At 36.4% G+C, this 16,440-nt stretch overlaps 1 protein-coding gene across 2 annotated transcripts; it reads left to right on the top strand.

The window, feature by feature from the left end:
* Positions 1-69: 69 nt before the first annotated feature.
* Positions 70-13,203, top strand: LOC137290400 (thioredoxin domain-containing protein 12-like). Of its 2 annotated transcripts, XM_067821307.1 has the most exons (8): positions 70-163; positions 1,384-1,444; positions 2,166-2,218; positions 6,622-6,695; positions 7,116-7,185; positions 8,647-8,730; positions 9,159-9,221; positions 9,910-13,203. In XM_067821307.1, the coding sequence occupies exons 1-8, from the start codon at positions 79-81 to the stop codon at positions 9,933-9,935; spliced, it is 516 nt and encodes a 171-aa protein (XP_067677408.1). In that variant the 5' UTR covers positions 70-78; the 3' UTR covers positions 9,936-13,203. The 2 variants fall into 2 exon arrangements, with proteins under 2 accessions (XP_067677408.1, XP_067677409.1); XM_067821308.1 differs by lacking the exon at positions 9,910-13,203 and having other exon boundaries at positions 75-163; positions 9,159-9,325.
* The last annotated feature ends 3,237 nt before the right edge of the window (positions 13,204-16,440 follow it).

The following is a 16,440-nucleotide window of genomic DNA, read 5'->3' as shown; positions in this document are numbered from 1 at the left end:
TAGTTCTCTTGAGTTAATTGTCGGATTCGGCACACCTCATGTTTAAATATTTGAATGAACATCACGTGTACAATAACAATGGCGGACACCGGGATGCTTGCGTGGATATCTGTGATTGTTTTCACCTGTCTGACACTTTCTAGAGCGAACCAATATGCCAGAGGTGCGTATTTGTAGCTTATGTTTAAATCAAGTCCGCCTAGTGTTTAATAACTTTCGTATTTTAAAGATTTATTGTTAAATTTAAAAAAATTCCATTGTGACATCTCTGTATGATAAACGTCATCACTGGACCATAAAAATCTAAGGTGTCGTGTCAAACTGATAGCCACGTTTCAAAACGTTACATAATCAGCTGAATGGTGCGAGTATTATACGCCCGTACCCCCACCCCAATCAAAAGCCAAAATTACAAGCTGACATGCATACCTGATCCTAAACATACATTCGATAAACTAGAACAATCAACTTATTTCATTGTTGGAATATTACACAGCTGAAGGTGGAATTATTCTATGTAAAAAGAGGCTGTAACGGTCGGAACTCTTTCCTTTCTATTTTACTTTTGACAAGTATTATTGTTAAAACAACACATTTTCAAGGAAATTTGTGTTTTGTCTTTGTTTCGAGGATGTGTAATGTTGTACACTGCTGAACTTCACCACTCTATACATGTCAAGTAAAACAATTATCGGCTCATTGATCAGTCTCAAGTAGAGCAATTTTAAGCTTATTTACGGGTCTGAAGTAACACAATTATCAGCTTATTGATCAGTTGATAGCTTGATATTGCTTTGACCAGTGAACAATTATCTTCCTGGTGATTGCTGTTTGTAATGTCTTCAGGACCTTGACTTGTCGAGGCCTGTATTCTAGGAATCATTCTATAAATTGTTAACAATATGAAACTAATTATGAACAGCCAGCTGCCACAAAAGTAAGTCAAAACAACTAATTGGAAAAGTCAAAACTTGTGGGTGTGTTTTCTGGTGTAACTTAATAATTTCATAGAATGATTCAGTGGATCTCAGTGTTGTGAAATAAGGAATATGCTGGTGGTAAACTATACAGCATACACTAATAGTGGTATAGATAGAGAATTAATTTATAAATTATTCAAACTATAGATAACTATGTACTTTTCACTGGTTATGTACAGTTTCCTGACTAACTGTTGGGGGTCTATAATCTCATGAACTGTGCAGTACTTACTCAACTTACCAAACAGTTTCCTGAAATTACCAAGGCATTCAATGCTGTTTGACAGTACAGATCCTGAAAGAGTATCGCTAAGGAAGAGACATTTGTTAGTTGTGCCCAGATTGTTATGGTATGTTGTTAAGATGGTTCAGCTTGTCAATGACATTCTTCCTGCATGTACAGGATGGGGTGATGACATTGACTGGGTGAACTTACAAGATGGATTGGCAAAAGCTAAGGAACAGTAAGTATTTCATCGAAATGGTTTTAAAATACAATTACAAAATACTTTGCTCATTGAATATGATGTATCAGTGTAACATGGTATTTTGGATAACAGCAGACAGCTATTATTTATTACGCTTGCTGGAATATGTAATGTGTTATCGTTAAGATACTTTCTTTATACTTTCTCAGTTAACACTAATAACAGATTCTAGAAGCCAGAAAACCTTTTCTCTATTCATTAGACATCTCTGCCAGAAGCAGAGTTAATTGTACAATTGTGACTATGTCATTAACAGAGATATTTATTTCAGCAGTATTACAGCTGTATGATGCTGTTGGTAAACAAATTGGGTTTTAACCAGACACTCTTATTTATCTGGTTAAGATTCTTAACCAGTGACATCCAAACCTACAGCTTTCACAAACAAAAATGGAAGTCAGACACACGGTAGTCACTTGTTTGCAAACACAGTTGGTCTTGTCACTGATGTTTTCTATCAATTGATATTGTTTTTTCTCTACTTTTGCCTATATGTGAAAGGCACAACAGATGACCAGGACAGACTGTTGTCTTGTGTTTAAGTTTTTGCACCAACGTAAAGAAAAAGTGAAAGTTTAAAAGAGATCTTCTTTCTGCCAGTACAGTATATGGCCAGTACACTGTATGACACTCTGCTTACCAAGAATAGAAAATTATGAAAGGTCATAATCTTTGAATGTTTGTAATTACATTTCAGGAACAAGCCATTGATGCTTGTTATTCACAAGTCATGGTGTGGTGCTTGCAAAGGTATGAATATTTTAAAGATCACGTATACTCTAGGACTAGGAGGGTAAAAATGCATTATTGATTTATTGGAATTGATATATGTGAAACCCTGTATTTAAAACTACTCATTTTGACATTTAATTAACTTAAAGAGACCTTAAAGAGACAACAGTGTACAATTTTCTCCCAATCAGAGGGGCACGTCTCAGTGACGTAATGTGAGGTATTGATAAGAGGGGCACTGTAGAATCCATGTACATTTCTGGGGGCAAATTATCTTGTTTACAGATTTGTCTAAACCTGAAATTGTGACAATTGTTGTGAAAAAATGTAAGATTTATGCATTCACAATCTACTGTCATTTAATCTTGTTATCTGCCTTGCCTAGCTTCTGAGTTACAACTTGTCATAGACGATTCCGTCAAAATCACTTGTCGTAACTGTTAGCTCTTGACTTGTTCTTTATTGTTCTCCAATTTACTTGGATGTTAAACCACTTATGTCAGGTGATTTAAATATGTTAATTCTGTGGGTTGGCATGTTGGTACTCATTGATAACAAATCTAAATAGCATTTTCTATCTTGGATGCGAGGTATGGGACAAGCCATTCAATATATATACTGCAGGCTTCCAAAATGCTTGCTCCACACTCACAAACATGAACTGCAGGGTCTGGTAAAAATCTGCATGGTGACACCATCACCTAACCCATGGGAGCAGTTGATGGCAATGCAATGCAATCAGTTCACTGCATTGCTCTGGCGAAAGATTTATGTAACATGTCTGTGGTTTTGTTGGCGGGCAAGAGTAAAGCGTACAGCTTTCTGACTTGACAAACTTTCAATTGCTTGATATTAATCAACCACATGATTTTAAACATTATACATAGTTGGAACATTATACATATGTAACATTATGCATGGTTGAAACATTATACATAGTTGGAACATTATGCATAAGTGGAACAGTATACATAGTTGGAACATTATGCATAGTTGGAACATACATAAGTGGGACATTATACATAAGTGGAACATTATGCATAGTTGGAACATTATACATAGTTGGAACATTACACATAGGTGGAACATTATACATAAGTGGAACATTACACATAGGTGGAACATTATACATAGTTGGAACATTATACATAGTTGGAACATTATGCATAGTAGGAACATTATACGTAGTTGGAACATTATACATAGTAGGAACAGTATACATAGTTGGAACATTATGCATAGTTGGAACATACATAAATGGGACATTATACATAAGTGGAACATTATGCATAGTTGGAACATTATACATTAGTGGAACATTATTCATAGTTGGAACATTATACATAGTTGGAACATTATGCATAGTAGGAACATTATACGTAGTTGGAACATTATACATAGTGGGAACAGTATACATAGTTCGAACATTATACATTTGTAACATTATGCATGGTTGAAACATTATTCATAGTTGGAACATTATACATAGTTGGAACATTATGCATAGTAGGAACATTATACGTAGTTGGAACATTATACATAGTGGGAACAGTATACATAGTTGGAACATTATGCATTTGTAACATTATGCATGGTTGAAACATTATACATAGTTGGAACATTATGCATAGTTGGAACATTGTACATAGTTGGAACATTATGCATAAATGGAACACTATACATAGTTGGAAGATTGTACATAGTTGGAACATTATGCATAAGTGGAACATTATGCATAGTTGGAACATTACACATAGTTGGAACATTATACATAGTTGGAACATTATACATAAGTGGAACATTATACATAGTTGGAACATTACATATAGGTGGAACATTATACGTAGTTGGAACATTATACATAAGTAGAACATTATGCATAGTTGGAACATTACACATAGTTGGAACATTATACATAGTTGGAACATTATACATAAGTGGAACATTATACATAGTTGGAACATTACACATAGGTGGAACATTATACGTAGTTGAAACATTATACATAAGTGGAACATTATTTATAGTTGGAACATTATGCATGGTTGGAACATTATACATAGTTGGAATGTTATACTTTTGTGGAACATTATGCATAGTTGGAACATTATGCATAGTTGGAACATACATAAGTGGGACATTATACATAAGTGGAACATTATGCATAGTTGGAACATTATACATAGTTGGAACATTACACATAGGTGGAACATTATACATAAGTGGAACATTATTCATAGTTGGAACATTATACATAGTTGGAACATTATGCATAGTAGGAACATTATACGTAGTTGGAACATTATACATAGTGGGAACAGTATACATAGTTCGAACATTATACATTTGTAAGATTATGCATGGTTGAAACATTATACATAGTTGGAACATTATGCATTGTTGTAACATTGTACATAGTTGGAACATTATGCATAAGTGGAACATTATGCATAGTTGGAACATTACACATAAGTGGAACATTATGCATAGTTGGAACATTGAACATAGTTGTAACATTATGCATGAATGGAACATTATACATAGTTGGAACACTGTACATAGTTGGAACATTATGCATAGTTGGAACATTGTACATAGTTGGAACATTATGCATAAGTGGAACATTATGCATAGTTGGAACATTACACATAGGTGGAACATTATGCATAGTTGGAACATTGAACATAGTTGGAACATTATGCATAGTTGGAACATTGTACATAGTTGGAACATTATGCATAAGTGGAACATTATGCATAGTTGGAACATTACACATAGGTGGAACATTATGCATAAATGGAACATTATGCATAGTTGGAACATTGTACATAGTAGGAACATTATGCATAAATGGAACATTATGCATAAATGGAACATTATGCATAGTTGGAACATTGTACATAGTTGGAACATTATGCATAAGTGGAACATTATGCATAGTAGGAACATTATACGTAGTTGGAACATTATACATAGTAGGAACAGTATACATAGTTGGAACATTATGCATAGTTGGAACATACATAAGTGGGACATTATACATAAGTGGAACATTATGCATAGTTGGAACATTATACATAGTTGGAACATTACACATAGGTGGAACATTATACATAAGTGGAACATTATTCATAGTTGGAACATTATTCATAGTTGGAACATTATACATAGTTGGAACATTATGCATAGTAGGAACATTATACGTAGTTGGAACATTATACATAGTAGGAACAGTATACATAGTTGGAACATTATGCATAGTTGGAACATTACACATAGGTGGAACATTATACATAGTTGGAACATTATACATAAGTGGAACATTATACATAGTTGGAACATTACACATAGGTGGAACATTATACGTAGTTGGAACATTATACATAAGTGGAGCATTATTTATAGTTGGAACATTATACATAGTTGTAACATTACACATAGGTGGAACATTATGCATAGTTGGAACATTGTACATAGTTGGAACATTACACATAAGTGGAACATTATGCATAGTTGGAACATTGAACATAGTTGGAACATTATGCATAAATGGAACATTATACATAGTTGGAACATTGTACATAGTTGGAACATTATGCATCGTTGGAACATTGTACATAGTTGGAACATTATGCATAAGTGGAACATTATGCATAGTTGGAACATTACACATAGGTGGAACATTATGCATAGTTGGAACATTGAACATAGTTGGAACATTATGCATAGTTGGAACATTGTACATAGTTGGAACATTATGCATAAGTGGAACATTATGCATAGTTGGAACATTACACATAAGTGGAACATTATGCACAAATGGAACATTATGCATAGTTGGAACATTACACATAGGTGGAACATTATGCATAAATGGAACATTATGCATAAATGGAACATTATGCATAGTTGGAACACTGTACATAGTTGGAACATTATGCATAAGTGGAACATTATGCATAGTTGGAACATTACACATTTGTATCATTTTGCATGGTTGAAACATTATACATAGTTGGAACATTATGCAAGAGTTGAAACAATATACATAGTTGGAACATTATGCATAGTAGGAACAGTATACATAATTGGAACATTATACATAGTGGGAACATTATACATTAGTGGAACATTATTCATAGTTGGAACATTATGCATAGTTGAAACAATGTACATAGTTGGAACATTATGCATAGTAGGAACAGTATACATAATTGGAACATTATACATAGTGGGAACATTATACATTAGTGGAACATTATTCATAGTTGGAACATTATTCATAGTTGGAACATTATGCATAGTTGGAACATTATACATAAATGGAACATTATACATAAGTGGAACATTATTCATAGTTGAAACATTATACTTAGTATTAACTTGTTCTCATTCTCATTGATATTTTTTCTTCCTTTCAGCCTTAAAACCTAAATTTGCTGAAACGAAAGACATTATTTCACTCAGTAAACAATTTATCATGGTGAACACAGAGGTGAGTCTGTAAAATGTACTATGCATATGATTTCATGCTTGTATCATGGTAACGTTTGTTGAGTAACTTTCCGTGGATTATGCTAAGACTGCTTATCTCACATGTTGGGACACATTGAAAACAATCATCCTCAGCCTAATTTCAAGAAACATATGTTTTTGTTAATCTCCAAATATAGAAAATGAGTTCTGAACCCAAACAAAAACATTGTTGTCTTTGATGATTTCATGTCTCATTACTCTGAACCACTTGATTGAATTTCTTTGGCAGTTTTGAAATATATCAGATTTATATTCTTAACATTTTTTGACCACTTTAATGTACTGTCATATGATAGTACTGATACAATCATGGCTGGAACACGCTTCTGAGTGATTAAGTAGAAATACACGAATATAAAGCATTTTTGACATATTTCAGAATGAAGAAGAGCCATCAGAAAAACAATACAGTCCGGATGGTGGATATATACCGAGGATCCTTTTCTTAGGTAGAACAGTGAGATAGTAACATTTGCATAGGTTCTCAGAAACCTACGTCTGTGTACACAGTGATATTCTGGTGCAGAGTAGGGGGCCAGCTGTCTTAGTTGTAGTTGATTGTGCCATCAGTTTGTGATTGTTGTTCAAGCTGTTGGAAGCTGATTTCACTGGCCCAGATTTGATTTCATTTGAAACACGCTTGGCCATCTTCGGAGATTTCTCGTCTCTGTTCCGTGATTTGTTGGTCGTGTCCTGAAACTCACACATCAAAACATGTCCCTGGATGTTGTTTACGTATGAACATTGGAAGCCTCCAGGGGCATGACTTATGACGCTCTTCTGCAGTGATGATCTTTTCCTAAAAATATAATCTATGGCTCCGACAACACCTCATACCTCAACGCATTCAACATGGGTCGTCAAAGATGGATGATTATAACAATGAAAATAGGAACTAAAAACAAAACTCACCGAGATGGGTGTTCCGTCCAGTGACGCCATGTTTTGATGTGTGAGTTTCAGGACGCGACCGACAAATCACGGAATGGAGCCGAGAAATCTCTGAAGATGGCCAAGCGTGTTTCAAGTATTATCGACATTGCTTCCGATAGCGTCATTGTGTTTATGTTATTACCGGTAGACTACTGATATTGCTGCAATTGTTTTGCGAGTGGGCTGCTTTTATTTAAATTTGAGATGCAATTCCTTCAAATTTGCCGTAATTCCTTCAATTATTTAGGGGGCCTGTACTTTTTTAGGACCGCAGTCTATTTTCTGGGGTGGTATGGTCGCCTTAATGGTTAAAGCAAAGACCCGGGTTCGATTTCCCATATTGGTACAATGTATGAAGCCCATAACTGGTGTTCCCTGTCGTGATATTGCTGGATATTGCTAGAAGTGGTGTAAAACCAAACTCATGCTCTGTATTTTGTCACAAGCCTATCAGCTTCTGGGTTCCTACAGTTTAAGAGTCTAACAGAATGAACCTGTGAAGATCATGGTTAGAATACTGGCCTTCATTAACACATACTTGTGGTAAGAGGCGACTAACAGGATTTGGTGGTCATACTTGCTGCCTTGGTTGACACATGTCATTGGTTCTCAGTTGCACAGATCAATGCTTATGCTGTTGATCACTGGATTGTCTGGTCTGAACTCAGTTATTTACAGACAGCTACCATATAGCTGGAATATTGCTGAGTATGGTGTAAAACTAAGCTCACTCACTCTAATACAAATAACAATGATATTACTAATGTTCAATGAATGAGGTCAATGTTGCTTGTGTGATTGTTGAGGTATCATGTTGCTTTTGCTAGGTGAAAATAGTAAACAAGTTATTCCCCTGAATTACATAGGTTTAAGGAGTGTCTGTGAATAGAATGATGAAAAATCAGGCTTGAAACAAAGTTGATACAGAAGCAGACTTATGTGTGCGTTTAATGTGTGACTTGGTTTAATGTGTGCAGACCCTGAAGGTAATGTCCGGAAGGAGTTCATCAACGAAAATGGCAATGATAAGTACAGATACTACTATCCGGATACAGAAGACAGTAAGTGTCAGTCATAACTAATGTGTTAGAATAACCTCATACGTACACAGATAGAATTGTTACAACGTATACCAATGCTTGTATTGTGTTTGTTACATAACCTGATCTCCAGATCTCCAGACAAGGGTTGTTTGGGTGTATGTACAAATTAAAAAGATGCACAGTACGGTAGGAAACAAATTAGAAAACATAGCAAATATCCACCACAATAATGGCATACAGTCTTACAATCGTTTACAGAAGTTTTTATGTGAAAAAGTTTTGTTTCATTGTTTATTGACCTGTTTACACAAGAGTAGCAATGTTGTGGTGAATAGATGAAATAAGACACCTACTGTTACACCATCAAATACCATTGTGTGCTCGAAATGTTTTTCAAGTACTGTCCATTGCGTTTTCCTTTCTTATTAGTAATGTTTGTGTTTCAGTTGTCACATCAATGAACAAGGTTTTGCAAGCAGTGGAGGATGGCAAACTTGCAACAGGAAAAAGTAAAACAGAACTATGATTACCACATGTAGTTGGGCATGACAGTGTGCATCGTCCAATATGTAGATTAGGGTTACAACTCTAGCTGGACCTTGTACCCTCATATATCACTGCAAATTTCAAACACTTATCTTCAATAGAAATATGAAGCATCTTTAGAGGTTTACTTTTTGTAATCAACCATCGTTCAGGTCTGTCCAACTTTTGATAAACATTGCACGTACTGACAAACTGCTGTAGGTTGAAGGGAAATTTCATTTAACTGATATGTATTCTTTGTAAGTGAACCGTATCTACCCTTGACAATGTGGCGAGGATGGTCCTCTAAACAGGAAATTTAATGATCAGTGGCCTGGTACTTACATCAGTAGCAGTAGTTCTGCCTGGTGACAATATGAACAAACAAGTGTATATTACATGGCTATTTCATCATGGCGACTGGCAGTAGTCAGTCTGGGGTGATTGTCTCCCTTCAGTTGTGGTCTCTAGGGAATAGTCATATGCTGGGTGGAGGATGATGTCATGTTCATGATTAGTTTTCATGTATGTTATTTGAACAAGGGTGGGATATGTTTCTTGCATTTTTTAAATCTTTGTCTATAACAGATTTGTGTGTAGTGGATGTGTGTCATTGAAGATTAAGTTGTGTATATGTCTGAACTGACTGTACTTTCTATATTTGCATTCCAGAATTCTCAAAGTTGAATGAATTCTGAGGTGTTCATAAGATGCCAGCAATCAGTCATGCGGGTATAATCTTTCTATCTATAGCATGAGTTTCCATGGTGGATGTTATGGGATGATGTTAGATAGTGCTCCTCTATGGTCTTGGTGCAACCCATGGCCTTCCATCTCCACTAGGTAGACACTGAAAAACAGGATGCCTCGATACACAACATCAGATGTACAGTACTATTTCATATACTAGACACTATCTCTGTCAATTAATTGATTCTGGTATTTCACACCCTTCTACAATGGACTCTCGTTAACTGCCATTCCAAAAATATTGCTTCACCAGAAATGTATATTTGACCACTTACACACAACCTGCTCAACATTAACTTGATACTCCTGTGATTTAAGGAGGAGACAGTGTCTGTGAGAGTGTGTGTGTGTCACTGTGTGTTTGGCTTGAATTCTATTTAATTGAGTCTCAATACCAGGAATTGAACCATGAAAGATGTTAACGAACAGACCCACAGCTTAAAATATCTAAATACATGTATTTCAATGAGAGTCGACTGTATAATATGATGGTGCTGGCATTTCAGAGATTTTGATTGTTTCTGTGTGACCTTCAAGTTTTAAATACAATGTAATTACCTGAAAGTATGTATTGGTGTATGTCTCTATTGTTGTATCTGATAGTTTAAACATCTAGTCACATCCAGCCATGTTGCAGCTGGCCGTGTCCTCATGGCTTGGCAGCACATGCAACAACACACGTACAATCAAATCTCTCATTCAGGATTGTCATTTTGCTAAGGGTTTTATTATTTTCCTGGCAAGTTTAGGTTTTCTTTATAGACTAGAAATATTTAATTTTATTTTTCCACACAAGACTCCTATGCACACTGATGGTGTACTATGCATACACCTTGGTATCCATGGTGATGTGTTGGTGAACAGGAGAATATGTGATAATTCTTTAGGAAAGACCCATTTCTTGAAGTATGTGTAAATCTCAATCCTACATGTTAGTAAAACAATTTGTGCTGTTCAACAAACTGTGAAGAACAGATTCACTTATGAAAAAATGGACTATCAGTATCTTAATTATATGTCTTGATAGAATTGCTCTAATAATATATTATATTTCTGTGTCTCAGTGTACCCTGTATTGCCAGTGTTGTCAGTTGTACATTGCTCAATATTCATGTCCTGTCAAAGATGAAGTTATGACATTCACTGAACAAGTCAGCTCTGTGTGTGTTCAGCCTGAAGGTTCATTCCAGTACTGGCATCTCCCAGAGGTCCCTGCATCTTCAGAACAACATTGTGGGCAAACCTAATACATTTTCTGTGTAGCTGTCAAATCTGTCAGACCTGGACTCAAACACATTCCGAAAAACAATGAAAACGCAAAGTGCCAAACAATCTCAATCAAGATTGGTTTGCGTTTTCATTGTGTTTCAGTATTTTTCATTTCTCTGTCTCAAAAAAAACCATTTAAATGACAGTTTCTTAATGTGATAGATGATCAGCCTCCATTGGTGTACAGTTGCTTCTGAACGCCATTTCGTCTACAAAATAAAGGAAGTTCCATAGAAGGAATATTGTTATTCAAAATTCCTGATATCACATCAGGGAGAAAGATCTCATTTTAAAGAGATTTGTGACGAATCTTCATTGGAAGTAGCCAGTTTATAGTAGATCAAAGCCTTAGTTACCGTGCAGTGTGTATACTTCCAGCATGGATCATGAGGACTAACTGTACAAGGGATGGTACATGGCATTGTGAAAATGAAGGACTGTTTCAGAGTTTTTTAAGCTCACTGGATGTATTCACATTCGAATTGGCTTCCAGACTGTGACTGTCAGTTATATAACTGATAGGCTGATTTTGTGTGAACTATGCAATATTGTTCTTTACACTGAAGGGAAGTGATTGACTTGATTTTGGGTCGATAATGAATACCTCCATTAATCATTGTTAATCATCAGTGCACATATTTTCATTCATTTTCGGAGCAGGTATCAGCTGATGAGCATTGTTTTTTTTACAGTTTATTTTAGTTCCCCTGAAGCAAAGATTCATGTGACCATGCATCATGACAAATTATTGTTGTTTTTACATGTTCCCATTTGGCATCTCTCCTTGAAAACATGGTCTCCTGACCGTGTGCCTGATTTTGGTATCTGTAAGAGATAATTTCAGAACATCAGCTTACAGAAGAATTGGCCTCAAAACAGCCGCATTGAAACTATTATGTTGCTTCCATTTATTTATGTAAGTTATATATTTTGACACATACTGCAAATTTGGTCCCATGGAAAAGTTCACCTTTGGTTATGCATTTCCACCCATTTTGAGACCTCCCCAGGGAGTATAACTGTCTTTTGTAGGTGGAAAGATTGTGTACACAATTTAAACAATAGTGCTCATCAAATGTACTTAAATTACTTCAATCCGTCTAAAAAAACAACAAATACCACTGTTGCAGCCATGTTGCATATTACACCACCATTTACACTTATATCAATGTGTGAGGTTTGTATGTGTGCAGGTGACAATTCAAACCCACTGTGCAGCCTTTGGGCTAAATGCTGTTTAACATGTTTACTGTGTATCACATGTTTACTCTTGTCAGCAAATGTGACAGGATTTGTCACTAGAAGTTATCCTGTAGCTACATCAGTGGAATTTTAAAACAAATTTCAGATGTTGGCAAAACAGGTACAAGAAACGTCTCCTGTTCAAGTTTATTACTGCCAGGAGATAATTTTGTGAACATGTGAAATTTGTTTTAAAATTTATTTCTGTAATATTTGGCTTATCTACTTAAATGTTTTTTGTACAAGGTGTATGTGTGCGCATATGCCTCAGTCTGTAAATCTTGGGATGTTTACATACTGTAACTGGAACTTCTTACCTTCTCCCAGCGGTCTTACAGTAAGCAAGGAAACCAATGTAGAACTGAGATATCACCAAATCATTTTGTATCACTGGCTGCTTTCATAACCTGGATGTATATATGAGGATATAATTTATCATCATGAAGTGTCCTACATTTGCATAATGTGTTATGATGTATTTTCTTTTTGGAAGTGAACACTCTTGTAATAGCTGAACGAAAGTAGGGTTGGTTGGGTTTTTTTCAAGTTTGGGGAAAGAAATAGTCACTGAGATGGTAGCATGAAGATATAAAATGGTGCATGGATGTTGAACCATATTGGTGTTCTGACTTTTGTTCCCTAAATAGTGCTCTCTATTATTGTTTGGTTTGTGACTTTTAAGTAAATTATCATATAAATCTACAATGGTTGTTGTGTAATGTAATTATGCATGTGTTACAGCCATACATGGGGTCTCCATACTTGGTAGTACACTTCCCAGGAACATGCACTCTTGTACAATTATTGACTTCACTGGCGGTTGATCCAGTGATTTATTGACCTAGGACTAGTGATATGCACAGAACATATTACTGATTGCCCTAGGTACTTGTAGTTTGGATCCATTCCAAACCAGACTTTTCTGGGTTGTTTACAAAGTCTATCTTTAGTCCATAAGTCAGTTATCACCCTGTTCACTGACAGTTTGCATGTTTGGAATAAGACAAAACAGTCAAAAACATGAACAGTATATATACCCTTTTATAACCTATTTTTTGACAGCTCTGCCATAAGCATGCATCGTACATTCAGCCCCACTACAACCATTGACATATGGAGTATAGTCTGTCATAACATAAATTTACAGTTTCCAAACTCTTTGTCTTGCCAAGTTATCTCCCATGAACATCAGTGGCGTGCGTGTGTTGAAATATGTGCACAGCCCATAAGGTATAGTCTTATCTGTCCAAACACGACTTTTCAAATTTATTATGGCTATTGAGAGGCATAAGTGGGTTCATTGTTCTGTAAGTCCATATAAACCTTCTCGACACTGCTTCTGATGTTTAATCTTTGTGATCGCACTTCAGTTTTATTATTTATACCTGTACTAAAAGCCTGGAATAATTGACGTATACCTGAACGACGTGAGAGTTTTATTACCACAACACATTATGTACATTAACCAGTGGTAGTACAGACACGTGGTCATGACGTCAGTCGTGCTGTGTACGTGGCGTGGGGCTCACGTCATCGGCCCCAGTTTCCCAGGTGTAGACCCCAGTATTTACACACCACTGTTATACAGCTCAAATCACTGTTGATTGTGCAATGCCACCAGTGCTAGGTGGGGCTCGATGACAGTACAAAAATCATTGTTATCTCAGCGAAGAAGTAAACTTATCTATGACACTGTTAACACTCGATGTGAAAATGATGCTCTTTCATCGTGCCTTACGTTTTGTACGAAGTGACTGAGCTGTCTTAACAGTGTGTTTCACGGAGTATAGTGTTACGACTATGTATCACCTCATTAGGCAGTAAGCTGTAAACGCGGATACTACTAAAACAGGCAAACAGTTTGAGACAAATCTTTGAACTGAACCAACAACCACCAGACCAGCGTCTTTGGGGTGCAGCTCTAACAGTGAGCTGATATGCTTCAGAAAATGCCGCATTGCTCCCCTGTTTCTGATTTGGCCAACATTTGCTACATACGAACAAAACACACAAAGAAACAGAACATTGATGGACTGGAGGGCTGGCTTTGTGTGCTGCCGATTAAATGCCTGAGTGTGTATGTTCATATCTCAAATGCATGGACTCAGGCTAAGATCTAGAATAAAAACTTTACTGAGAAAGTGTACTCCGAAATATTACGTGTTACATGAGTATTAACAGTCTGAGTTGTGTTTAACACACATTAATCGCACTGACACAACCAACCACTATTTATAAGGAAGACGATTCTAAACATACTCCTCCTTTAACTTTCATCTGATATAATATGTCCTGTGCTTTCACATATTACGAGGGTTAGCAGAAGGTTCTGACAGTATTAACGAAGGATGGAATGTACACCATTAACAGTTTGAGTGCATTAATAAGTGGACATGTTGCATCAAGAACCGATGACAACAAGACGTTTTTCCAAGTCGGATAGTGTTTTAGCTCGCTTGGTCCCATGACTTCCGATTGCAGATCAGAAATGTTCCAGGTTCCTTATCTAGTGTGAGAGTGATTTCAAGTAGACCCAGTATATTTTGATCACCACTTAGAACCAACATCTAAAAAATGCCCAAAAGACTGTCAAGCGATTGAAGACGTCTGTTCCATCAGTTGACAAGGTAACATGTAGGATGCTAGAGGATCCCTTCTTGGTGACTCCTTCCAACATGGCTAGACCTCCATGGCCAAAAGTAGATGTTACTCTTCTTTAGTAGCTGTGTGAGAATGAAGAACTGATGCAGCTGATGGGACAAGTACAGGTTAAGGAGGTAGCCGTCTCCTAAAGGGACATTCAGGCACTCCAGCTTTATTTGTAGAAGAACGTCCATCTCGGGCAGGGCTATGTTGAAAGATATTCAACCTCTAATTCCAGCAATGCAGTCCTTCATAGCCCTCGTACATACTCAACTATGTTCCCCTTTATTAATTAAGTTTCTGCTCTAATATATATGTATATATAAGTACGTGTATAATAAGCGAGGAGCCATTGACAGAAGACAGCAGATGAACAAATTCTCCATATTCCACTAAGAGTGGTATAGGATAGCCTGATGGTTAAAGCGTTACTCGTCACGCCGAAGACCCACATGGGTACAATGTTTGAAGCACATATCTGTTGTCCCCCGTCGTGATATTGCCGGAATATTGCTCAAAACTAAAACTCACATTAGGTTCTTGAGAGGCATTAAGAAGTTGATATTCAGGAATAAGACAAATTTTATGAATGTCAACTTCTTTACACAACGCTATTGCTTGCCTGTTCGTCACCTGACGTCAGGTGACGAAGCCCAGAAACGTTGTGTAAACAATAAAAGAAGAAGTTGACATCCATAACATTTGTCTTATTCCTGAAATTCACACACTCACTCACTCACTCCACATACCACAAGGTGATGGGGCTAAATGTTGCTTAAAGCCGCAAAATTTGCAAATATTCGCTACGGCTGAAACTAACACGTGAAGATAGATATTTATGTAGTCACTTGATTGATGCACACTTTATTAACGACAGGGCACCATTGTCAAGTAGATAAAGATGTAAAACAGGTTAAATGGAAAAAAAAACAAAAAACAAGATTTAATTGAAACCATAAGTCTCATGTTTACTGATTTCACAATCCGTATTTGAGGAATGTATGGACTAAATGTGCGACTCTCAGTGAAGACAGGGATAGCTGTTTCATGCCACCGATGATATATTCAGATAAGCATCAGATAAGCGCGGTCTGTAGGGAGCGGTACATCTGTGATTCCTTGTTATCAAATCTGATTCCGCTTAACACGCGACCTACCAGCGTGGCCATGGTTACCGAAACACTCTAACGTCACAGGGGCACATTTGCAATTCAGAAGCATTCAGCGAACTATGTCTTCTGTCACTGAACAATCCACTCTTAGCTGCAAGTGGTTCTGTCGATTTCCCAATGCATATCT

The sequence above is a fragment of the Haliotis asinina genome, chromosome 7, assembly GCF_037392515.1.
Source record: "Haliotis asinina isolate JCU_RB_2024 chromosome 7, JCU_Hal_asi_v2, whole genome shotgun sequence".
Classification (NCBI taxonomy): domain Eukaryota; kingdom Metazoa; phylum Mollusca; class Gastropoda; order Lepetellida; family Haliotidae; genus Haliotis; species Haliotis asinina.
The sequence above is the reverse complement of the archived record's forward strand: the minus strand, read 5'-3'. Positions and strand labels throughout refer to the sequence as shown.